The sequence below is a fragment of the Microtus pennsylvanicus genome, chromosome 3 (genome assembly GCF_037038515.1).
Source record: "Microtus pennsylvanicus isolate mMicPen1 chromosome 3, mMicPen1.hap1, whole genome shotgun sequence".
In the NCBI taxonomy this organism is placed as follows: Eukaryota; Metazoa; Chordata; class Mammalia; order Rodentia; family Cricetidae; genus Microtus; species Microtus pennsylvanicus.
This window is the reverse complement of record NC_134581.1, coordinates 32,462,460-32,488,368: the sequence shown is the minus strand read 5'-3', so window position 1 is coordinate 32,488,368 and position 25,909 is coordinate 32,462,460. Positions and strand designations below refer to the sequence as shown.

The following is a 25,909-nucleotide window of genomic DNA, read 5'->3' as shown; positions in this document are numbered from 1 at the left end:
ACTCACTCCCAAAGCGGGGTCCACGAGCTCAGAACACAGAGGGCACTGGGCTTTGGCAAAGCCCACATGTAGTCAATTACCATTCCAGTATCACGCTTGGGACTATGCAACAACATTTTTCTTGCTGACTGTATTTAACCCTGCTGAGAGACAAGGACACTTACTCATTTTGTAGATGAGGAAACTGAGGCTCTTAGAAAGCAAGTCATTTGCTCAGGTGACATGGGGATTTGTGGGAGGATTAGAACTACACATTGGTCTCCCAGTGACCAAGTCAGTGCCCTCTACTCTCGCTACTCCAGGGCCTCTACCCTCTGGATGATCTGTAATCATTAAGTCATGAGGCCAGCCCTGGGTCAGTTCAGTATTCAGAGCCTTTAAATCCTGCTTCCCTCCAGGAGGCCGAGGTGACGGTGACAGAGGAATGAGGCAGTCCCGGCACAACTGTGGGGTAGGAGGGCGTTGGCAACAGAAGACACCGCCTTCAGACCAGGGATTTACAAAGAGTAGCCTTGCAGCTTCGCTCCGAAGACACTGTCCTCAAAGCAGAGCTCGCTTCCAGAAGGGCATCTGCTTTATCAGGAGCTGCAAAGACGGCACACGTGTGAGGACCAGGGTTCGGATCTCCAGAGCCCACCAAAACTCGGACAGGAATGGTGCCTTCTGGGTAACTGCAGCATTCACGAGGCAGACACAGGAGATCAACCATAGCAAGTTGACAGGCAAGAATCTGATCAATAAACAAAGCAGATGGATTAGGAAAGACACCTCGAGGCAACTTTGGTCCTCCAAATGCATGTGCACTACACGACACATCTACACAGACATGCGCCCACACTTGAGAGTGCATTTATACATGTGCTTGTGTGTGTGTGTGTGTGTGTGTGTGTGTGTGTAAAGTAAAATACAAGTGCGCTTCAACTTCCGTGATTGAAAACACTATAAATCAATAGTGCAATTTTACTTTATATCCAACTTAGCAACCATCACAGTTTAGTCCAGCCTCCAGGAAATGTGTTTAGAAGACCCACATTGGCTGACAGTTGGGCAAGACCATTTGACATAAAGTCCATTACATAATAAAGACCAAAACGGCTCACGCAATTTGCCTCATACAGTTTGCTTCAGAATGTCAGCTGCTTCCCTTCAGTATCTCTCAGCTGACAGGAACTGCAGGTCACTGAAGCTGCTGGCCTGGAAAGAGCTCAAAATTCAAAATTAAATCATGGTTTTAACCATATATTTCCCTCACAGAATCATCAAGTCAGAAGTCCTAAAATGGGGGAGCTCTTTGCTTAGTATCTGTTCTTGGAGCCATGTTCCAGGACCTGTCAGAACTGATAAGTGATTTCTGTGTGGATTCCACGTCTACCTGCTATCCAGACCACCTGAGAGATATGTGTTTGTCTGGTGAATCCCGGTTTGGTTTTGTGTGTGTGTGTGTGTGTGTGTGTGTGTGTGTGTGTGTGCGCGCGAGTGTGTGTGTGTGTGTTTCTGGCGATACTAGACACTGACCCTAGATCCTCGTGCAAGTTGAGCCATACTCACTGAATTACATCCTTAGCCTTGAGGCTCCTTAAATAGACTTTTGAGAACTGGTCAGACACACTAAGCCAGGGGTTCTCAGCCTTCCTAATGCTGTGACCCTTTTATACAGTACCCCAGCCATAAAATTATTTTCATTGCTACTTCTTAACTGTAATTTTGCCACTGTTGTGAGTCATAATGAAAATATCTATGTTTTGTGATGGCCTTAGGTGAGCCCCTTCAAAGGGCCATTTGACCCTCCAAAAGGGTCACAGCCCACAGGTTGAGGACCGCTGCACTAGACCAAACCTTTTTTTGTTTTTAAACCAACTCCTGGAATCGGTTCCCCTGGAACCTGAAAGGCAGAGTCTGACCAAAGACGTTCAGGGGAAGAAGGTTCAGGAGGCTGAAGCAGGAAGATTACAAATTCCAGGACAGCCTGGGCTACATGGGAGGTTATAAGATAGAATTGCCTCAGAGGCAGTCTTAATGCTACAGTAACCCTGCAGTGGTGGCGCACGCCTTTAATCCCAGCACTTGGGAGGCAGAGGTAGGTGGAACTTTGTGACTTTTGAGGCCAGCCTGGTCTACAGAGTGAGTTCCAGGACAGCCAGGACTACACAGAGAAAGCCTGTCTTGAAAAAAAAAAAAATGCTCAGACTGCCTGTGGGGAAAACTAGTGTCTTCTATTAATAAGGGCTCAGTTTCCCCATTTGGAAAAATAGAAAGAAAAAAACGCAGCATTTTTCAGGGCAATGATGCAATGGATACAAGTGGGGATAACCTGGAGTCCCTGGGTGCCAGGCCTGCTGTTGTGTTGGATAAATGGATAAATTCCATTTTCTCCTTCAGAGGAATCCTGACAAGGGCTCCTTAGTTCAAAACGTGCTTTGTCTGTTTATTTCCTATGAAGACCTTAAATGCGTCCATTTCCTCCTTTAGTCAAAAAAAAAAAAAAAAAGGAAAAAAAAAAGAAAATGGCCAAGTAGGTACAGTGTGATTTCCTCAGAACAAACCCAGAAGTCTGTCGGGAGCAGTCGGGACAGCCCTCTTGTTCCTTTATTCCAAGCCCTGAGGAAGGCCAAGGAGCTATGGTTAACGAACTCCCATAAAGATGGGGTTTCCGGAGATGAAGCATACAGGGGACTGAGCATCCCTCCCACTTGACGACGGGACCAGCCATCAGGCCCTGGCTCGTGCCCTTCCCTTCCAGGAAAAGATCAGGAGTGCAGAGGAGGGAGGGGGCGGGGAAGTAACCAGTGTCTCCAAGGCGGAGGCTGGCGTCGCCCCACCTCCCTCCCGCGGGCTGGGCTCCTAGGTCGCTCCACCGGGCCGGGCATTGAGCGCCGCGATGTGGGCCGCGCTGTCGCTGCTGTGCGCCGGGGCATGGCTGCTGAGTGCCCAGGCCACCGCCGAGCTGACCGTGAACGCCATAGGTATGTGGGAGAAAGCGGGGCTCAGGGCTCTGGGGGCACCGGAGGAAGAACAGGGAGCTGGGGTGGTTTCGGGGAACCCTGATCCGACAGACAGGCCCGTGGGGGCCCAGAGTCTGTCTTGTCCAGATACAGCAGCCCTCAGCTTTTTCTGCCCTCCAGCTGGGACAGCTGGGAACGCAGAACTTTTTTGCCCTGTCACAAGACAGCCTGTTCTGGCTCTTTCCGTGGACTTGGCCCCCAGGGATCTCCCTGCCATGGTTGTTAGTCTGTAGCATGCTGGTGTATACTTCCTGCCCTGAGGAATACACTGTGCCCACAGCAGTTTCAACCCTACTGTGTGCGGGGAGAGCTGGATCAGAAAAGTAGCCCTAACTTGGCAGATATTTTGGTTCTGTACTGCACTGGTCTCTGTAGCAACTCCTAAAGGCCCGCGTGTGGGACAAAAACAGCCCCAGGTATCTTGTTCTAATAGATCTTTATTTATGGACAGTAAAGTTAGTAGTTAAATGAGTTTCAGGTGCAGCTGTTCCTACACACACACACACACACACACACACACACACACACACACACACACACACGCCCTTCCTGCCAATCATTCAAGTGTAAAGAGTCCTTCAGTCAAAACCCTTGGCTCAAGAGTAGGTGGGGGGCTATGGGGCTATGGTTTCCTAGCCCGGCTGCTGGTCTTTCAGTAGAACATAAAAACTATACTTTCTTTTTGTTAGTGATTTTACTAGCATTTATTAATCAAACATAATGATGGGTTTCATTATTATGTTTTCATACATGTATTTAACATACTCTAATCATACTTCAGCAATCATTACCGTTTATTGTTCCCCTCCCACTTCCTTCTTCTTGCCAGCTTGTCCCTTTTCGTTTCTCTCTCTCTCCCACTTCAAATCTCTTTGTGACTCCATGGGTTTTATTAAGGTTATTTATAGAAACACAGGCACCTTATCAGATGCTACAGTAACTCTTAATAGCCTAGGGATGGGGCGTTGTGATTCCCCTCCACCCTTTTTTTGGTTCTCTTTGTTCTGTTTCTAACACACTACTAGCCAAGGAGGAGCTTGAACTCCTGACCTTCTTGCCTCTAACCCTCCCTCCCCCGCCCCCGCCAAGTACTCTATCCCCCAGCATGTGCCATGCCCTAGTCATAAAAACATTCGTTTTAGAGAGATAGCTCAGTCGGAAAAGCACTTGGTATACAAGCCTGCGAGCCAGAGTTCTGATCCCCGGAACTATGAAAAGCTACCCAGGCACGGCAGCCGCGTGTAATGGCAGCGCGTGGAGCAATGATGGGGGACCCTGGGGTGAGCAGACTAGCTAGATTGCTGCGAGCTCCAGGCTCAGTCAAAGACAGCTGCCTCAGTAAAGTGGAGAGTGATAGGGGACAACGTGACATCTCCGATCTTATACAGTGCACCCGTATACTGCACACACTCTGTACACACATACACATATTAAAAAATTAACTAATTAATGAAATGAACGTCACAGCAAGCTTAGGATGGATTTGAGGTTCCCCTAAGGTCATCTGTGTTCTCATCCACCAACCCTCTATGAGAAATTCTGGGACTTTCTCTTCTCTTGGTTGGTTTGAAAACCCCACAAGGGACACAGCCATCAACTTCTGCCTGCTGCAGAGCCTAGTCTGGGCTGGGGTTTGTCTTCTCTGAAGGCTTCAGGCACAGCAGACCCTTAACCAGGGTTTGGAATTCCCTGAGCCTAGGGACCTGTCTTGAAGAACTATGCTTTTTCTTCCCGAGAGAAAAGGTCCTGGTTTAGCTGCCAGAGTGGGTCTGCTGCTTGTGGGTTGAGCTGTAAATGCCACCCAGCAGTGACCTTCACATTGCTGTGCTGGAGGGGTCCCTGGGGATCCCTGGGGCAATGTGGAGCTATTCCGAATGATCCAGACTCAGATGGTGTCAGAGAATCAGTCTAGACCCTTTAGTTCAAAACTGCCCGTTGGACTTGGTGTGATGCTCGCCTGCAATCCCAGCACTCACAGAGCCAACCGCATGAAGATTGTGAGTTCAGGACTAGCCTGGGGTATATAGCCACCCATTGTCCTAATCACACATTCAAAAGATGCATTTCCACTCAAGTTTTACTTTGTTAGGTTTAATGATGATTTTTCATAGTCTAAAATAAGTTTGGAAAAAATTAGGCAAGGTCTTCATAATAATTATGATTACTGCTCAGTCTAGAATAATTTTTTGAAGTTTAAGAAGCCTTGTTGTTGTAGAAAATGATATAGGATGATTTAATATAAATGTTCTCCCTTAGGCTAAAATTCTGTGGGACAGAAAGATAGGAGTTCAAGGAGAAAAAATTCTGTAATATTGAACTCTTTTGTTGTTGTTCTTGGGGATGGTATTTTGAGGTAGGGTCTTTTATGTAACCCAGGCTTCCCTTGAACTCCTCCAGATCCTTTTTCCTCAGCTTCCCAAGTGCTAGAATTAGCAAGCTTGTGCCTCCATGACCAGCAAGCTATCCAACACTGTGTTTGTATGGGAGGCAGTAAATACATGTATTATGTATGTTTTCATATGTAGACACACATGTGAACAGGTGTGTGTGGAAGCCCAAGGTTAATATCAGAAATCTTCCTTGATTGTTCCTTTACCTTATTCATTGAAGCAGGGTCTACCAATCAAACCAATTTGGCTAGTGTTACTGGACACACTCTGGGCATCTGCCCTCTGCTACCCCAGACTGAAATTACAGGTTAATCACATCTATTTAATTACATGCACCACTGACATTTAGAAGGTTCTGGACATCCAAACTCTAGTCCTCTTGCTTTCATGGTCAGTGCCTTAACTGCTCGGCCATCTCCCTAGTCCAATGGTCTTATTTTCAAATGTCAATATTCAATGCAAGTGGCTAGTGAGATGGTTCAAAGAGACAAGATGCTTGCTACCAGGCCTAACACGTTGAGTTCAATTCCCAGAATCCACATGGTAGAAGGCAAGAACATGCTTCTGAACATTGTCCTTTGACCACTACAATCATACCATGGTATGATCATGTACACATATACACACACTGTAAAAAATATAAATAAAAATGTTAAACATTTACCATACATTAGAATTCTTTTTTGCAGCTATTTAAGTTTAAAATGGAAATTCTAAATCATGTGCAATAAAATATTACCAGCACCCCAAAAAATTCTATTCCTAAGTAGACATGAAAAAAACAAACAAACTCTATGCCAGGCAGTGGCGGTGCACACCTTTAAGCCCAACACTCAGAAGGCAGACACAGGTAGATCTCTGTAGTTCGAAGCCAGCCTGGTCTACAGGACATCCAGGACTCTTACACAGAGACACCCTGTCTTGAAAAACCAAAAAAAAAAAAAAAAAAGAAACAAAAACAAAACAAAACCACATCTACTCATCCCTGATAGGGAACCAATGATAGATCAAAGTAAGAATGCCACCAAAGTCCAACTTGATAAACCAATAAATTTTACTGGGATTATTTCCTGGATTGTGCATGAAGGGGTAGTTAAAGAAATAGAAATAACTCAAAGACAGTTACATCACCTCAGGTAGCCCTCCCCGCAGCATGGGAGATCACTCATGAAAGCTGGAAGCCTGTACCTTGGCTGATCTCTGCTTCTACAGACAGTTACCACCCAGCCTGGAGACTTGGGCTCTGTGGGATCCACATGGTAGAAGGAAAGAACCAACTCCCAAAAGCTGTCTTCTGATGAGCATGTGCTTGCGCGCGCGCACACACACACACACACATACCTGGTGGGTAAAGTGCTTGTGATACAAGTATGAGGACCTGAGTTCTGATCCCTAGCACCCACCCCAAAAAGCGGGGTGTCGGGGCACACACCTGTAGCCCCAGTGCTGGGAGGCAGAAACAGAAGGACCCCAGAGCTTTTGGGACAGGCCAGGATAGCCAAATGACTGAGCTTCGGATTGTTCCAAACACTCTGTCTCCAGAAGTAAAGTGGAGAGAGTTAGATAATGCTATCCAAAACCAACCTTCATGCAGGCATATGGGTGCACACCTACCCCATATACTACATAGAAATAGCAGTTTCTTAAAATTTCTTGTGGTAAAAAAGCAGAAAGGGTTTGAGTTCCTTTTTGTACTCAAGCAATAGCTAACCCACATCAACCTCTTCTTTGATATTTTGCAAATGAAATCAGCTGGATCTGGTGGCACACCTTTAATTCCAGCACTTTACGACAGAGGCAGGTAGATCTCCATGAGGCCTGCCAAGTCTACTGCATCAAATAATAGTAATATAAAAAGTAAAAATTAATAAATAAATGAAATAAAATGCAAGTCAGTTCTTTAGTGCCCTACTTAGCTGTAGACTCAACATGATCACAAGGCACACGTGGACCTAATTATTTTTCTTTTTTTTTTCACAGAAAAGTTTCACTTTAAGTCATGGATGACACAGGTCAGTGGCCTACTTCTTCTTTTGAAGTTTCTCTTGTCACAAAGCTTCCTGTTTGCAAACTGAATTGTGTCAGATTTGAGACAAAAGAGAGGGATTTTCCAACCTTCTTCTGTCCTGGATCTTTCCATGCTTCAAACTGACCAAGCTCCAGGCAGACCCACCGTGAAATAAACTTCCAAATAGTGGTGCCCAGGGAGGAGCCTGGCAGACGACTTTCATGCCTTTGCTTCATTGTTGGAATTTGTATTTGGAGCACTTTGTACAGTGGCTTCAGAATTTGTTGAGAACAGTAGCATATGCAGTTTTGAAAATGATGGGTTCTGCCATACACTTGGCTCAGCTATGAACCATGGTGTCCACAGGCCACCTGAGCTTGGCAGGTCTCCTCAACAGGGTCTCCTGAACTCTTAACAGATGTCCTGACAGTTGCGTGGTCTTCATCATGGCCACAGTTCCCTGAACGTAACTTCCTGATATTGTCAGTAGAGAACAAGAACGGAGCCCCATCTAACTGATCTGTCCTGAGAGTGACAGAATGAAAATGCCCATGGGATGGGGATGCAGCTCAGTAGGTAGCATGCTTGCCTAGCATGCACTTCCCATGTGACCCAGGCATGGTGACATACGCCTGTAATCTCAGCACTTGGGAAGTGGAGGTAGGATGTTCATGACCATCTTGTCTAGGGACATTAGATCAGCCTACATACATACATGACACCGTGGAAGAATCTTGGGCGGGAGGGGATCTCTAGAAAGACTCCCTCTGGTAAGCTTCACCTGTTCTCATGACTTGTTGCTGCTGTGTTTTGTTTTAGCACCAGAAGACATACAGCTCGGTGGAGTACAACTACAGACTGCATACGTTTGCCAACAACTGGAGGAAGATACAAGCCCACAACCAGAGGAATCACACATTTAAAAGTACCGAGCCCCTTTCCCCCCAGGCCTCTGAGAGAAGGAGGGGTGGGAACATCTCAGCTCTGGAAAGAAAATAATTAGTGGCACCGGCTGGTGAAAGGGTCCTCTCAGGGCTATTGGGTGTAGAGAGCAGGGACTCAGACTCTGAGAATGTCTTTGTGAACCTCAGATAATAGCTCTGGAAAGGACATAAATTTAGACAGTACTGGCAACCCTCTGTGGAAGTTGTGAAGTCTACAAAAGATTCTAGAGGAACGCTGCCCCTCCAACCCCCCACTTGCCCTTTGAGGGTGCACTACGTACAACCTAGATCTGTTTAGGTTGCTGCGAGACCTCGACTCTCAGACTGTTCTGAGCCCATGAACAGTTTCACTCCAGGTGAGGGTCACTAGAAACGTATCTAGCATGGCCACTGCAGTTGCTGAGAAATGACAGCTCAGCTAAAGAGACTCTGAGCAGCAAGCATGAGCTGCCATTCCTGCATGGTGCTAGCAACTTACAGAGGACATGACAGTATGGAACTGGCTGGGTTGCAGTGAAGACTGGATGGGGGAGGGGGGGAAGACACTACACAGGTATGGCGGCTCTTTACCTGGGTGCTCATCAGTTTTACAGTGGGGATCTAAAACAGCGGATGCCTGGGCTGTACCTCAGATCGCTGCATCCACCAACTCTGGGTTGCCTCTGTCGGCCTGAGCAGCTCTGAGGCACAGTGTCAGTTGGCCTTGCTATTGAATCGTATGAAATATAGAATTTTACCGGAGCCAAGTTGTAGCAGCTCTAACTAGAACATGGGTAAACAAGGGCTCTTGCTCTTTTGGCTTGTTTCTTAATCAATTCACTGTGGCCTTTGTTTCATGTAGTTTTGCTTGGTTTCTTTTCCCTTCTCTTTTTCAGTGGGATTGAACCAGTTTTCAGACATGAGCTTTGCTGAAATAAAACGCAAATATCTCTGGTCAGAGCCTCAGGTTGGTGTAGTTCCTTGTTGGTAGAGATTTCTGTCCCGCCTGGTCCCGCAACCGTTTAGTCCCAGAAAAATATGCAGAGGTCTACATTAATCATAAACTGGTTGGCTTATTAGCTTAGGCTTCTTATTAACTCTTACATCCTACATTAACTCATAATTCTTGTCTCTGACAGCCACGTGGCTTAGTACCTTTAATCAGCGAGGCATTTTCATCTTAATTCCTCTGTGTCTGGGTTATAACTGCAGACCGAGTCTTCCCTCTTCCCAGAATTCTTCTGTTCTGGTCACCCCACCTTTACTTCTTGCCTGGTCAGTCCACCTATACTTCCTGCCTGGCTACTGGCCAATCAGCGTTTTATTAAAGCAATATAAGCAACAAATCTTTACAGTGTAGAAAATCATTATCCCATAGCAGTTCCTTGTAAATCAATCTGGATAATTTTGTCTGCACCCGTGAAATAAACATTAAGCCTGCTGTGTTTCCAGCTAGTTTCAGTCCTATCCCCAGCCATGCCTAGGGGTGTCCCAGACTATTCCTGGAAAGAGCAGAAGAATCCATCTCTCAACAGTCCCTTAGTCCCAGGCTCTGGCCTCAACACGATTGAGAAGTAGCAGAAAAAATATAGGTCCCCAGTTAAAGATGAATTTCAGATAGACTTTTTTTTTTGAGATAAGGTTTCTTGGAGGCTAGGCTGGCCTGGATCTTGATTTGTAACCAAGGCTTGAACTCCTGATCCTCCCACACCTACTTCAAAAGTGCTGAGACTGTGAACGTGTGACCAGATTTTCATTTCCCATCCCCTTTGGTTCGTGTGTGTGCATGTGTACTTGAATGTATGCTTGAATGTATGTGGTATATGCATTTGTGGGGTTGATGCATGTGTGTGTGGTATATGTATTGTGTGGTATGTGTATATGGTATGTGTGGTGAACGAAAAAATAAATAAAAAGGAAGGACTTGACTGCTCCTAGGTATGGTGGAGCTGAACATGTAAATTAGAACAAGAGCATAGGGCTGGAGAGATGGTTCAGCGGTGAAGAGAGGGCAACCAAGTGCAGCAACCAAGAGGGCAAACGGTAAGAAAGAGGGTAGGTAACCCAAAGGACTGGATTATGTAGGGAAGAGCCTCTGGGGGAAGGACAGCCCAGTCCCTGGGCTGGAGAGTTCAGGGTGGAGGGCAGGGTATGCCAGCCACACCCTGTAATAAGTAGGGACTGAGGGATGCTAGGAGAATCTGGCAGCCAGGTCTACTTGAATGTTAAATAAGCACCTCGGTCATTTGTCCCAGGGTTTGAGACTTAATAAGTGGTATATGCATGTATATGGTGGATGCACATGTGCGGTGGATGCATGTGTGTACAGTGTATGTGTGTATGGTGCATATGTGTATGATGTATGTGTGTAATATCTATGCATTTGGGTATGGTGTATGTGTGTGGTGTATGTGTGTATGGTTGATAGACATGTGTGGTAGATGCACAGCATGGTGTATGTGTGTATGATGTATGTGTGTAGGGTGTATGTGTGTATGGTTGATACACATGTGTGGTGGATACATGTGTGTGATGTATGTGATATGGTATATATGTGTGTGGTGTATTGTGTGGTATATTCATATGTGTAGTTAGTGTATGTGTGTATGGTGGGTGCATGTGTGAGCACATTTGCCTACACATAGACATGTGCACACGAGGAGGCCACAGGTTATTATCCTTATTTTCCTCGGATGCCCTCCACCTTATTTTTTATTATTTATTTTTTTATGTAATTAGGTGTACATGTATTTGTGTCTTTCCCCTGAAGTTGAAATTATAATTGTAAGTCACCTGATGTGGGTGCTGGAAACCAAGCCAAGGTCTTCAGAAAGAAGAGCAAGTGCCCTTAACTGCTCAATGCTGAGTCATCTCTCTGGTCTCATCATCATTTTCTTTTCCCAGACAAGATCTCATTAAGTAGCCCTGGCCAGTCTCAATCTCTTTATGTAAACTAGGCTAGCCTTGAACTCACGATGACCCACTTGCCTCTGCCTCTGGGTGCTAGGATTAAAGGCAGGTGCCTCCACACCCAAGCTTCTATTCTACCCTGGAGCTCATCCATTGGCTAGGCTAACTGATCATCAAGTCCCAAGGATCTGCTCTCTGGTCCCCACCCCCAGTACTGTGGTTACAAATCAGACAGCTGTGAGGACTTAGGTCCTTATTTGCATACAGCAAGCACTTTACCCACTGAACTATCTCCCCAGACTCCTCAGACCCTTTTAAAATTCTATTTTAATTATATTTTCCTTGAAAATAATGTATTTGGTTGTTTCAGAATTGTTCAGCCACCAAAAGTAACTACCTCCGTGGTACTGGCCCCTACCCCTCCTCCATGGACTGGCGGAAGAAAGGAAACTTTGTCTCAGCAGTGAAAAATCAGGTATGCATGGCAGTCCACACATGTTCCCGCCAAAACAGCTGTCTGACAGCGCGCTAGGATGCGCAACTCAGATGCTCACAGCACCTTTGTGAGCTGCTTATCCTTACTTCTGCCTTTTCCCTTCGCCTCTCCCGTTCTCTCTTCTGCAAGGCTTTGGATGTCATTCTTTAAGGTTTGGCAGCTCTGGAGGATGAAAATGACCCTGCCTTCCTTCTCTGCACACTGGCCCAAATCCTCCCAGGACTTCCAGGTCTGTCCTGCTGAGTTGCTCCAAACACATTCCCTGAGCCCTCCGAGTCCAAAGACCAGGACCTTTTGTGCCCAGAAAGCATCTTTTCCTCCCTTCCCTCAGACCCTCCTCAGGGCACCAGGCTGCAGGTACTGTCCTTGCTGGCTGCCTTTGGGGCATGGTTCCAAGTGGTTAGTGATGAGTAACCAAGCCCAGCATCTCTCATTTGCATGCCCTGGGCTTAGTGTGTGTGTGTGTGTGTGTGTGTGTGTGTGTGTGTGTGTGTGTGTGTGTGTAGGGGCGGTCTTTATTGTCAGAGAGCCCTCTGCAGGGCATAGGAGACTTGGCCAGGTGCCTGCCTTTCCCCCAGATTCTGGGAGCTTTAGTGCATTCTCTCTTCTGAAAACTAAACCCCATGTTCTGCTGTTCCCGCTGCACTCTGCTCCCTCCCCCTCAACATGGCACCACAGCAGACTTCTCAAAGATGCTGACCTCACCATTCTAGGAAACCGAGGTTAAGGTTGCCTTCCTAGAAATTCCTGGCTTTCTTGTGAAACTATCCACAAGAGGCATAGCTTTTTTTATGAGAGTCATGTGGCACAAAAGGCACGTGGCACAGCCCCACGACTTCGCAGGCTCAGCACAGCCGGGAGCCTGCCGGGTTAACTGGATGTGTAAACTACATTCCGAGGGAGCAAAGCAAACATCTGCCTCAGCGGGAAACGTGAAGGGCAGTAGTGACCCAAACACAGTGTGCAGGCCCTGTAGAGTCTCATGGCGATTCAAAGCATGGAACCCTAAGTCTACTCTCTGGGCAGGTGGGAAGCCGATGGTTCTGAGTTCTGTTATTGGGACCCTAGGCCATCAGACAGGCCTGACCACCTGGGATAGGAACAAGGCCATTACTCAGGGGTGCATGTGATGTCTTACGGTGGCTACTCCATGGTGACAGACAGTGGTCATAGTACCCCACATTAGCTCTGAAAGCCCCCTTGAAATGATATAACTGTACCGGGGGAGAAAGTGGATAGCTAGCTCAAGAACCAAGATAAACAGGAGGGAACTCAAAACCGGGTCTCTGCCACTCTCCTGCAATCCCTGCTGAGGCAGGAGGATCTCAGATTCAAGGGTAGTCTCAGCTACATGGTGAGTTTGGCCTTTGAGGAAGGAATTTAAGATACATTTAAAAAGTGGAATATGAAAGACGAAAACCGCAAAAAACAAAAACCCAGGTCCCTGTCCAAGTCAAGTGCCAGTTCTGCGTCCTCCCACGAGACCTGCAGTGGCCTCCATTGTGATAAAGCGTTCTCTTTGACCCTCTACGCGTCCTTTTGATCAGATCTTCCTTCAGGAGCCTCGGTTGCTGCGTCCTAGAGGAAGGATGCCAGCCTATGCAGGGCAGCGTGGACAGACCTGCCAGTGGGGGCTTGGAAAAGGGCAAAGGCATTCAGGGACCAAGGTTCGCACACTGGTGAATGGAGCTGTGTCATGAGGGCACATTCATTGACTCCCTCTGCCTATGTGTCCTCTCTAGGGGTCCTGTGGCAGCTGCTGGACCTTCTCCACCACGGGGGCCCTGGAGTCTGCTGTGGCTATCGCCACCGGGAAGATGCTCTCTTTGGTAAGATGTCAGCCATAGGCCATTTCCTACAGGCCTGAACCTCCGGGCTCATTCAACATTGTTAGCCAAATTTTCTATTTCTATTGGATCTCATGTCCCAATCCTGAGGACATTTAGCCTGGGAATCTCAACTGATGGGTTTCCCAGAAAGAATGAGAGTGAAGAAATTCCCCAAGGACTCCTTCCTGAGTGGATGTACCCACAGCCTCAGTTTTTCAGCCTAGTACTTCACCAAGCTCTCTGGACAGTAGAAACTGCCTGCAAGACACCCCTTCCGGGAGCTGTGCCCCTTCCCATGCATGGAAGAGCTAGGACCTACGTGTCTGTCAACTAACCCCCACGGGAAGGGGGACACTTGTGAAGGAACTTTCCCACTGTGTAGGGAAGAAGGAGAGTTGAGCAAGGCCGTGAGAGCCTGGGTTGAGGAGTTAGGGAGCAGTGTCTCTAGCATACACTGTGAGATGCACAGTTTGTACTGTGTCCACCCCTACAGGACCTCATCACACCCTTTCAACTGCTTTGCAGCCAGGTCATTTTGAGCCCCTCCCAACATGTGCCAGCTGCAGGAGAGACACCCTGGGATATACAGAGATGGCCTTGTTCCCAGGGGGGACCTTACAGGGTCTTTGCCACACACCACCAATTAGACCACGAATGTGAATGAGCTAGGGAGAGCTGACACTTCATAGCGACACCTTCCAGGCCTCTCAGCCATCTCCTCCCTGGCCTCTCAGCCATTTCCTCACTGACTCTGTGCTTCTTGCTCTAGGCTGAGCAGCAGCTGGTGGACTGTGCCCAGAACTTCAACAATCATGGCTGCCAAGGGTATGTTCCAGAGGGGAGAGTCCACCCCTTCTCCTCTCCCCCATTTGCTGTTGTCAGGGTCAGTGGCTGCTAGAATCATGAAATCCCATTCATCGGTAGAATTAAAGGGTCTCAGAGCTGGAAGGTTTAGGGCTGAACCCAGCCTCTTCCCAAGATGTCACCCAGCCCTGTCCTCAGCACAAAAAGCCTCAATAGTCACTGAATCATCTGGACAAATGGCCAAAAGAATAGATAGGGGAGGGGCTGGAGAGATGGCTCAGAGATTAAGAGCATTGCCTGCTCTTCCAAAGGTCCTGAGTTCAATTCCCAGCAACCACATGGTGGCTCACAACCATCTGTAATGGGGTCTGGTGCCCTCTTCTGGCCTGCAGGCATATACACAGGCCGAATATTGTATACATAATAAATAAATAGTATTTTTTTAAAAAAAGAATAGATAGGGGAGCAAATACATCCCCCTCCAAAGCCCAAATTTACATGTGGAGAGCTGACTGGCCCTTAGACAAGGCACCTGAAGCACAAGCTGCCCAGCCCTTGAGAGCCTTATGAGATATGGAAATGTGCCCATGCATAATGCTGTGCAGGACCAGCTTCTGGTCCATCCTCTCAATAAGTCACTAACTCCCGTTTTCACAGCGACATTAGCCCTCCTCTCTTTCCCCATGTGAGCTGATCTCTGAGTTTTGTGTGGTTATTCGGGTTTCTGTGCCTATAATATGCAGAAAGTCCCTTAGGATTCTATGTCCCCTAGGACATACTCTTAGCCTTGACTTTCCGGTCAGGCCAAGCCTTGCCCTCACTGCTCCTCTGTGGGACATCCCATGCACCATCTTCTACTCTGACAGCAGTGACTAGCAGGGTCCACATAGCCCCAGCCCGAGTCCAGGGACTCAGGGCTGATGCGACAGCCTGCCCAGGATCCACAGCGGGCTTAGTTGCCCCTCATTTTTCATCTCTCTGTACAACTTTACACTGCCTACTGCAAAAGGCTGCCTTCTGGGCACACTGGAGTCCCACTGCCTTTTGAAGTCTGTTTGCTTTGGTTCATGACATCACATCCATTTTCCATTCAAGTCCCGGTGCCCACCATATCCCCCTGTGAATCCAACAAACAGCGGACCACACAGAGGCGACATTCCTCAGAGTTGAGTAAGCCATGCACAAGCGTTGCATAGGTCAGGTGGTAACATGGATCCTAGGGAGAAGAGCAAGGACTGGACGGAGTGGGCTCTGCCGAGAGAATCTGCTCAATTTTTGTTTGTTTTATGGGCGGTAGGAAGATGGGAAGGATTTACGTTTAGAATCTTTAAAGTCTGAATTGCGATTGTGGCCTGGGCATGGTGTCCCACTTTTCTGAGCTCTATCTGGGGCTGCCATGAGGGCTCAGGCTGTGGACACAGTCCATGGGGATGCCTGCTGTAGATGGCACTGTGGTGACAGTGACTCCTTCAGCCCTCTGAGGCTGCCTGTGTCTCCTGACAGGGGCCTGGCATCCAGGGCTCTCTGACACAGCGGGGCACTTGTGGCTTGTGCAGTTTCCATTGCCTGAGACCAGGGAGAGCACTGGAGACCTCTTGGGCCTCTGCCACTGAAATGTGCCCCACCACGACCCCAGGCTTACTCATGTGTCCTTCTTGCAGAGGTCTACCCAGCCAGGCCTTCGAGTACATCCTGTACAACAAGGGCATCATGGGAGAAGACACCTACCCTTACAGAGGCAGGGTAACTGTGGGGGCTCAGCTGTGTCCCCTCTCATCTCCATTTCACCCTTATCCCCCTCCACCCTGCTGCCATTCAAATCTGGCCTCCTCACGGTGTTGCTTGTGCCCACTGCTCTTACCAAGGGCCTCTTTTCACTCCTGCCTCTGTAACACCGTCTGTCTTTCCTGAATGCCCCTCTTCAGGACCCTCCCACCTCAACTCAGCTTGCCTTGTTCCTTCCTGACTCCGTTGGTTCGCCGCGAGTCACCACCCCATCCAGAGTTTGGTCTCCCTTCTTCAGGAAACACCTAGCTGGCCTCACCCTGGGGCTCTCTGAGCAGCTCAGCCTATGTACCTACCTTGGTCAAAGCACAGTGGAGGCTCCTGGGATCTCTCTCCCCACAGGCCAGTCTTTTCCATCATTGTACCCACAATTCCTAGGTCCCGGAAACCATATCCCCTCCCCCCATTTCTGACAATTACTTAATCTCTGCCCGCCTCCGGTTGGCACTGTTCCCTGGACTGTCCCTCTAACCCTGCTACAGAGGTTCCAGAGTGGCTTCTCTTTCTCAGTTTCTTCGGCTGGCTCAGGTTCTTCCTTGGGCTCTGACCAAGCACTGTGTGTCCCAGACAGTACAGAACTGTCTCCTGCCCCCGGGTTCTAAACACCTTGAGGACAAGAATGCCTCTGAGCCTCTCTGGAGCGCTACTGTCAGCAAGGCCCTCATGCATGCAGGCTGCTTAGAAAACGCTATCAATCTTCCCAGGAGGGTGGCACCTCAGCCTCGGGCAAAGCATCTCTAATCTATATTCGCTTCCCTGTGCTGCCCTGAACAGGATGGTCACTGCAAGTTCAACCCCCAAAAAGCCATCGCATTTGTCAAGGATGTCGCCAACATCACACTCGTGAGTACTGGGTCCATCTCTAGCTAGGGAATGTGCTCTGATATGGAGGCCACAAGAGCGGGTCGTCATTGTAGTCCATCACTGAGGAGTCTGGGTTACCTCTGACTCCTGCTCACCATGAAGACTGTGTGATGGAGGATAGGAAGGGAATCGTGGACTGACAGAGGATGCCCTGCATTCTGAAGTACAAGCCCATATGAGGCTTTGTGCTTGGTTTTCTTGTCTTGTCTTAAATGCAAGTGGTAATCTGCACCGTCTCACCAGAGGATGGAGCATGCAGGTCAGCATGTGAGATGAGGAGCCTAGGCTTCTCAGTCAGGTCAGGGTAAGTTTTGCTGCAGTCATGGTTATCCCCACGACTGAAGGGCATAGTATGACTCGTTCCTGTCACCTGTTTGTGGTTTAGGTGGGGCTGGGTGTATCCTGTGTTGTTGGTCCCACATCAGCATCCGGGCTGAGGGCAGGAGAGTGATAAATCGTACCCCTAACGAATTATGTCACACCTTGAGTACTTGGAGAAACACATTCCGTTTTCCTGGTAAGGCACTAGTAGAGGCCTGCTCACCCCAGCTAGGGTACCAACAACTGACAAAGTATTCACACTGCACTCATGGGTAGCTCGGTGAACCCATGAGTTTGTTGGGCTTACGTACAGGAACATGAGTGACCTCAAAGCAGCTGTATCACCAAATGGTCCACCCTAGAGAAGATGACAACTTCCCATTGCGGCACAGAGTTATAAACATGCCATTTCTTGTGTACACTAGAACCTGCAGGAACCACAGGAAGCTGGGACAGAATTTTATATAGCTTTGACAGGGGCTCAGGAGGGAGGAACAAGCTGGAACCCCAGTGAGGGTCTAAGGACTCTCCCTCCCTTCCCCCCCAAGAAGAGAACATCAGCAAGTCTTGCTGGGACTAATCAGGAACAGTAGTGGCTGTTAGACCTGAAGGACAGCATTCCCCAGCACCCAGTCCCACCTGCTTTTCCAAGAGAGCATGTGAGCAGTAACAGCTGCCCCCATGAGTCTGGGAGGACTGTGTAGGATGCAAGGAACTTCTGTGATGTGTGCAGGTGAGGGGGCGTGTACTCATAAACAGATTCAGGACACAAGCATGTAGTTTAGGTAATGACAGCAGCTGCCATCTAATTGAAAGGCGTGCCAAGCTCTCCATAGTAATAACAGTCTGGAGTGATCAGAGGCACTGTAGAGCCACCTGGCAGGCATTATCTCGAAATGACTGGTTATTACCTTCATTTGACAGATGAGAAAACTAAGTCTCAGAGGAGCTAAATAATGCACCCAGGAGCTAGGAAGTGAGGCTGGATTGGAACTGAGAAATGTCATTCCAGAACTGAGGCTCATCACTCCAGCAACACAGCCCACACCCTGAACTGTTATCGTCTCCTGAAAAGAACCTAGTTTTAACACACCTGCCAAGACTGGCCCTCTGGGCCACTGTATTCCACTGTGAAGTGAACAAGGCACCCAAAGGTTAACTTTTGCCTACTTCCCAGGTTGAATCTTGTCAGAGCCCACTCAGACAGGACAAGGGACAGCTGTAGAAACAGCGTCAGGCACAGAGGTTCTGGCCCTTCTGTGGGCCGGCCTCTGTGATATCCTAGGCTCCCAAGACTTCTGTCCATACTCAGAAGGAACCCCTTGCCTGAGGGAAGACACACTGAGATGCTGTCTCCTCCTGCCCTTTACTTCCCTTCTCCAAGCTCTGGTCTTCACTCACTGAACCTCCCCACTCCCGAGCATCTCATCATTGTAACTCCCTTTCAGTTTTCCCCAGTTGGGCATTTTAAACACCTGAGGGGAGGAACCACCCACCCTGCCTGGGAGGGAGGCCTCTGAAGTATACCAGATGCTTCTGGCTGCTCCTCTCACACCACCTCCAAGAAGCTATTCATGACATCCTTCTGCCTGCCTTCCCCCACAGAAGTGCCAGGTCCCACTTAGAAGGGCCCACAGCCTTGGCTGGTCTTGTTGCCATCGTGGTATAAGTCTTTACTTATTTGTGGATTTGTATTCTCTGTGTTCCACCACTGAAGTTCCCTAGACTGTCTTCCTCCTGGATGTGGAGGCCTCTGCATCCTTCACAGTCCCTGGCTTCAATGGTCAGTCATGACAGACAATGAATGGCGGAGCTGTGTGTAAAGACGTGAGGGAGACAAATGAGAGATTCCCAAACACTCAGAAAGTGAAGGCAAAGGCTGAAGCCACAGGGGAGCTAGTTCAGTTTGGGAGGAGGAACTGTATGCCAGATACAAACTGAAATAGGCCAGAGGTGTGGCTTACTCTTAGAGCACTTGTTCAGCAAGATTTGATCCTTGGGTTTGATCCCCGACACAACAACAGAGCCCGGGCATGATGACATATAACAAGCATAAGACGCTTGCCTAACAAGTTCAAGAGCCTAGGTTCCATCTCCATCACTGCATATTTATTGATTGTTTTTTGGAGACAGTCTTTCTGTTATGTACCTCTGGCTGTCCTGGAACTCAATATATACAGCAGGGTGGCCTTGAGCTCACAAATCTACCTGCCTCTGCCTACCAAGTGCTAATTTATCAGAGCTAGGCATGGTAGTACTAGTCTGTAATTCCAGCACTTGGGAGGTGGAGGCAGGAAGATGGGGTGCTGTGGAAACTCCTTCGCCAATAGCCTTTAAGATAGCAGCCCACTTGGGTGTGGTCTCTTATACTATAAATGCAGCCATAAAGCTTGTGCGCTTTCTCTCTCCTTGCTGCTGGACTCAGTTCCTGTTCCCCATTTGTGCAGAGGACTGTGATCTGTGAGTCTACCCCTAAATAAATAACCCTTTATTATAATCCGTTCTGAGCTAGTGTGGGATTACTTTATAGCGTCCATTTCAAATGAGGAATCCTAGGTTATCCTCAGTTACAAAGGCCAGCCTGGACTCCATAAGACCCTGAATCAAAAGTGAATGAAAATCAAGCCAAAGGCTGCTGGCACCCTGCATAAGAAAGTGGGTCAGTGTCACTGCTGAGTGCCAGGGGCTTTGGTTCCCATGGTCACCTGCACGTCTCTAGAACTCTAGCCCCTACCTTGAGGCAACAGGCCATAAGTATGGTAGGGCAGTGGCAGAGACCATGCAGGTCTGTCAACCCTCTGTTTGTCCACAGAATGATGAGAAGGCAATGGTGGAAGCTGTGGCACTACACAACCCTGTGAGCTTTGCCTTTGAGGTGACTGAAGATTTTATGCTGTATCGAAAGGGCATTTACTCCAGGTAAGCCGGGGACCTGGCAGTCAGAAGGGACAGTGCGTAGGACTGTGTGGGCCTCCTCAAACCCAGCACGTGGCTTCCAGCTCACCCTAGACTCTCAATTAGATTGTATTCATGAGACTTAGGATATGTTCTCTCCATTAGTCTTCTTGTTGCTCTGAGTGTCAGGGATCAAGTCTCTACCCCAGAAGGAAAAAAAAAAGGTCACAAAGAATGCCACAGGCCAAGCTGTTGTGGCTAAGTCGTGACTAAGGCCAAAATCCATGCCCAGAGCTCTGTAGTCATCTACAGAGGGCTGAATCCAGTCAAGAAAACTAAGGTTCAGGGCTGGAGAGATGGCTCAGCGGTTAAGAGCATTGCCTGCTCTTCCAAAGGTCCTGAGTTCAATTCCCAGCAACCACATGGTGGCTCACAACCATCTGAAATGAGGTCTGGTGCCCTCTTTCTGGCCTGCAGGCATACACACAGACAGAACATTGTATACATAATAAATAAATAAATATTTAAAAAAAAGAAAACTAAGGTTCAAAAACATAGTCAAATATTTGGAGATAGGGTTGGAGATGTAGCCATTTGGTGAGTGCTTGCCTTGAATGCACACACCCTGGGTTCGGTCTCTAGCACCACATAGATGGTACACACCTATGATTCCAGCACTGAGGAGGTGGAGGCTCAGGTGGAATATGGGAAAGGAAAATGAACTATTCTCAAACACCAGAGTCCTTAGCACGCAGGGCCCTGTGGACAGTAGGCAATCACTCTATTGCTGAGCTATACCATGCTCCACTCAGCACGTCTACCATGGGATTTCTTGTGCCCACGCCTCTTAGTCTGCCAATTTGGTGCCAGGAATGAGCTCAACAAGGCGTCAGTCCCTCGAGTCGCTCCCTGCTCTCTGGGCTCCTTCATGCTCTCTTCTCTAGCCTAGCCGCTCTAGAATGTTCATGTTCTTCTGGGCTTTGTCCTCATCCCTCTATGCAGCTGTTAGATTCAGCTATAAATCCACAGCCAACTATTTTCTAAGAATATCCATGGCCCACCACGTCTCTTCCAAGTATTTTATTAGACCCATGCTTAGATCTGAGGGCCCCCTGCCAATTCAGTGTGGGTGGTCATGGAGACCTCCAACCCTGCGTTCCTCCAGCTCCAGTACTCCTCAGAGGTCTCTGTGTCTGTTAACAGACGCACATCCCTGCTGCAGCTGACGGAGAAGCCAGAGACACAATAGGCTGCTCACTCTCCTCTCTACCTATTCCAACCCATCATCATCTTCTCTAGATGCCTCCTCATTGGCTTGTTCTAGACAGCCCTCTCTCCTACACTAAATAGACTCCCTGGCCTCTCCTCCATTTGGACCCAGAGTCCTTCTGAATCACTTTTCTGGCCATAAAAACTTCTGTGTAAGTATATGTGTGTGTATATAGATATACACACATTTATAGACATATCTATATATGTATGTATGTATATATTTTCATGTGAGTGTTAAGCCAGGTGGTGGCGGTGTGTGCCTTTAATCCTAAGCACTCGGGAGGCAGAGACAGGCTGATCTCTGTGAGTTTAAGGCCAGCCTGGTCTACAAGAGCTAGTTTCAGAATAGCCAGACCTATACAGAGAAACACTGTCTTGAAAAGAAACAAACAAACAAAAAAAAGATACACTCATGTGGGTGTGTCCAAGTGTGCATGCATATGAAAGCCAGAAGTCAACCTAAGGTGCCTCCCCCAGTCACTCTCTTAAGAATTTTTTGAGGGCTGGAGAGATGGCTCAGTGGTTAAGAGCATTGCCCGCTCTTCCAAAGGTCCTGAGTTCAATTCCCAGCAACCACATGGTGGCTCACAACCATCTGGAATGAGGTCTGGTGCCCTCTTCTGGCCTGCAGACATACACACAGACAGAATATTGTAAACATAATAAATAAATAAATATTTTTTTAAAAAAAAATAATTTTTTGAGATGGTCTCTCACTGATTCTAGAACTCAATGATTTAGCTAGGATGGCTGCCCAACGAGCTGCAGGATTCTGTCATCTTCCCCCTCCCAGCACTGGGATTACAAAAGTAGGCTGGCTTTTTACATGCAAGCTGAGAATCTGAACTCAGATCTTCAAGACTTGAGTGGCAAGCCTTTATTGACTGAGCCATCTCCCAAGCCCTATGATGACTTGGGTATAAATACCCGAGGCTCCCATTACCCAAGGTCTTAACTTGGCTTTGGGACTTCGGTAATTTTGCTCCCCTTTTTCTCTGCACATATCTGGCATCAAACCTCCCTTCTTATATTTTGTAGGGAGAGGGCTGCTTGTTCTTCCTGGCCACCCTGCTAGCTTAGCCCTGAACTAACCATACAGAAACTGTATTAATTAAATCACTGCTTGGCCCAGTAGCTCTAGTTTCTTATTGGCTAACTCTTACATATTAGTTTAACCCATTTCTATTAATCTGTATATCACCACAAGGTCATGGCCTACCAGCAAGATTCTAACCAGCATCCATCTCAGGCACAGGATCCATGGCTTCTCTGTTACTCTGCTTTCTTCCTCCCAGGATTCAGTTCTGTTTACCCCGCCTCCTAAGTTCTGCCCTATCAAAAGGCCAAGGCAGTTTCTTTATTCATTAACCAATGAAAGCAACACATGAACAGAAGAACCTCCTACACCACTTGTCTCTTCTCATTTTACTCGATTCCCTCAATCCAGCCATGTGGAAGAACTTAAGAGTTTCATATATATCCCCTGATCCTCAAAGAAGCTTCATTACTTCCCATCCCCCTGGGTTAGATACCACTCCTTGGGGGTCCTCTCCCCTATCTCACTGACCCATCCCTCAGACCATTGCGGGGCAGCCTCTTTGCCCAACTGCCCCCTGCCAAATAAATCTTTCTAAGGGCAAAGTGGGTCCTGCTGCCTGTAGGCCAGCACCTTGCCCTGTACCTGACACAATGGTAACAGCTCCATGTCCACTTAATTTCCATATGCCTTTGGATCTTTTGCTTGTTTTGTTTGGTTTTGGTTTTTTTAAGACAGGGTTTGGCTGGCCTCAAACTCACAGAGCTCTGTTGGCAGAGACTGTTCATTCGTTTCCCAGCCACCCAGACCTGAAACAATCACACAGAAACTCATATTAATTAAAACACTGCTTGGCCTATTAGCTTATGCATTTTTTTAGCTAATTCTTATATCTTAAATTAACCCCATCGCTATTAATCCATGCATCATCACAAGGTCATGGCCTAGCAGCATGTTTCCACCAGGTTCCTACTGGCATCCTTTTCCTTTGGTGGCTACATGGCATCTCCTTGACTCCACCTACTCTCTCTTTAAATCTCTGGATTTTTTTGCCTGGCTTTACTCTGTTAAGCCATTGGGCAAAAGCAGCTTCTTTATTAACCAATTGCAATAAAACATGATCACAGCATACAGAAGAGAATCCCACATCAGAGATCCACTTGCCTCTGCCTCCCTGTGCTGGGATAAAAGACTTATGTCTTTTTTCCATGTCCATTGAATCAATACGTGGCCACTGTAGCTTGTCTTCTTGAAGTCATGGAATGTCTCATGGAGGCTAAATGGCAAGCCAACATATTTGTCATAAGCACAAGTTAGTTTTTAGAAGGAATTTAGCAGGTTGAATTCTAGCTGGGCACTGTTGCCTACAAAAGTGCAGCAGAGGGCTACTCTTCTTGTTGGGAGTCAGAGGTGTCCACTGTGCAGTGTGGCCAGTCCTATGTGGAGACTACCAGCACTTAGAACTGAGGAAACTCATTCTCTCCCATCATGGTTGAACCATACTTGACTGACAACCAACATACCACCTTCTGTCCAATGGGAAGCATCTCTCTACATCACTAGAGAGCCCTTGTTTGTGACAGTTCTGGCCTTTATCCTTCCTACACTACAAACCATTGTAAATTCATTTCTATTTCTAGCACTACCTGTCATCAAACTCCAGATAAGGTCAACCATGCAGTCCTGGCTGTTGGCTATGGAGAGCAGGATGGAGTACCCTACTGGATCGTGAAAAACTCTTGGGGTACCCAGTGGGGAGATAAAGGGTAAGTAGGTCCCACTGCTGGGACACATGTGGCTCAGGTCTAGAGGCACACCCTGAGTGTAAGGCACACCACCTAAAAGTTACAGCTTCTAAGGAGTTGGACAGCAAGCCCTAGCCAGGCCGGGGAAAGAAGAACCTGAAAATGGAACTTCACATGCCAAGGCCCTGTTAGCAAGACCCCTCATAGGATCCTAGGTCCCAGCAAGTCTTCTGCAGGAGACAGGAGATCAGTTGGTTTAATGGGGTCTATAACTGAAGGCTGGAAACAGCCAGACCTCAGCATTTTGCTGGGACAAAACCAACCTCTGGAGGGGTCTGAGAAATGAAAGCAATGAATTTGCTACAATAAGTGACAGCCCCTTCTTTGAATCAGGACAAATGGAGAGAGAGACAGACAGACAGACAGACAGACAGACAGACAGACACACACACACACACACACACACACACACACAAAGGAGAGTTTTATTTTTAGGAGGTCCTACTGTGTGAGGACCTAGACAGAGGGAAGAAGGGAGCCTTCATCAATTCTGGGAAGTAGAATATTCAAGGAGAAAAAGAAAGAAATTAGTTACAAAGTGAGGCCAGTCATTTCCTGCTGATAAAATAAGCCCATGGTAGTTGTTCTATGAATAAATTCAGAGGGCAAAACCCCTGGAGTCATGTGCAGCAGAACATTCTAGAAAGCTGTGTAGTATGGATGCCACTAGTCAGGCCTCAATCCTTTCTCTCTGCCCAGGTACTTTCTCATTGAGCGTGGGAAGAACATGTGTGGCCTGGCTGCCTGTGCCTCCTACCCCATCCCTCAGGTATAAGCCAACGCTGCAAAGGCAACTGGTTGGCAGACAAAGTGAGGAGCCAGCCAGCCCTTCAATGGACATCCTTCCCAGGAGGAAGTTGTGGGGAATCCACCCAGGGGCCCCCTCAGTCCTGCTCTGAACCCAGAAGCCTAAAACTTTTAAGTGAGAAAGAAGAACTTCACCAGCAACCAGTCCACCCATGTGGCAGCCATCACCAGCCATGTGCCTTAAATGTGGTTTTGAACTGACTCAAACCCACATGGACTAGAATCTTCTCTTTCCAGCTTTCTTCATGTAGAGAGAGCTCCAGTGACGATCTTGTCTGTGTTGTGTATTCAATAAAGACACAGTGAACACTGGGATGGGCCTGGTAATTCTGTTCCATCTCCTGGGACGAGAAGGAATCACTGTTTGAGTGTGGTGGGAGTGCAGAACTCTCTGATCTAAATCTAGGTGGGACCTTTGAGGTAGAAATACAATAACCTTGAAGGAATAAAGGTGAGTTCCAACTCTCTGACCTTTGGTCCAGGTGGAAATAGGATCACATTTTTGGGCCTCCACAATTCCTCCCATTTTATTAACTTTTTAAAAAGCCTGTGCTTCTGCAATAGGACAGATTATTTCATCTGCCTTAGGTGAACACTTTCTCATTTCTCAGAATTACCTGTCCTCAGAATATGCATTCCAACTATGCAAGTCCACGTCTTCGGCACCTGCGGGGAGGGGAAGGCTCAAACCTGTCACTAACTGCCAACCTCTGTAATCAAAGGGTTATGTGAGAAATTACCTCTGTGCTCTGTATCTCTGAG

At 47.7% G+C, this 25,909-nt stretch overlaps 1 protein-coding gene across 1 annotated transcript; it reads left to right on the top strand.

The window, feature by feature from the left end:
• The first annotated feature begins 2,808 nt into the window (after positions 1–2,808).
• On the top strand, positions 2,809–25,459 carry Ctsh (cathepsin H). Its single transcript, XM_075965020.1, has 12 exons — positions 2,809–2,963; positions 7,373–7,404; positions 8,220–8,325; positions 9,220–9,290; positions 11,604–11,708; positions 13,472–13,558; positions 14,328–14,383; positions 16,024–16,105; positions 16,922–16,990; positions 20,145–20,251; positions 24,176–24,301; positions 25,040–25,459. The coding sequence occupies exons 1-12, from the start codon at positions 2,879–2,881 to the stop codon at positions 25,113–25,115; spliced, it is 1,002 nt and encodes a 333-aa protein (XP_075821135.1). The 5' UTR covers positions 2,809–2,878; the 3' UTR covers positions 25,116–25,459.
• Positions 25,460–25,909: the final 450 nt, after the last annotated feature.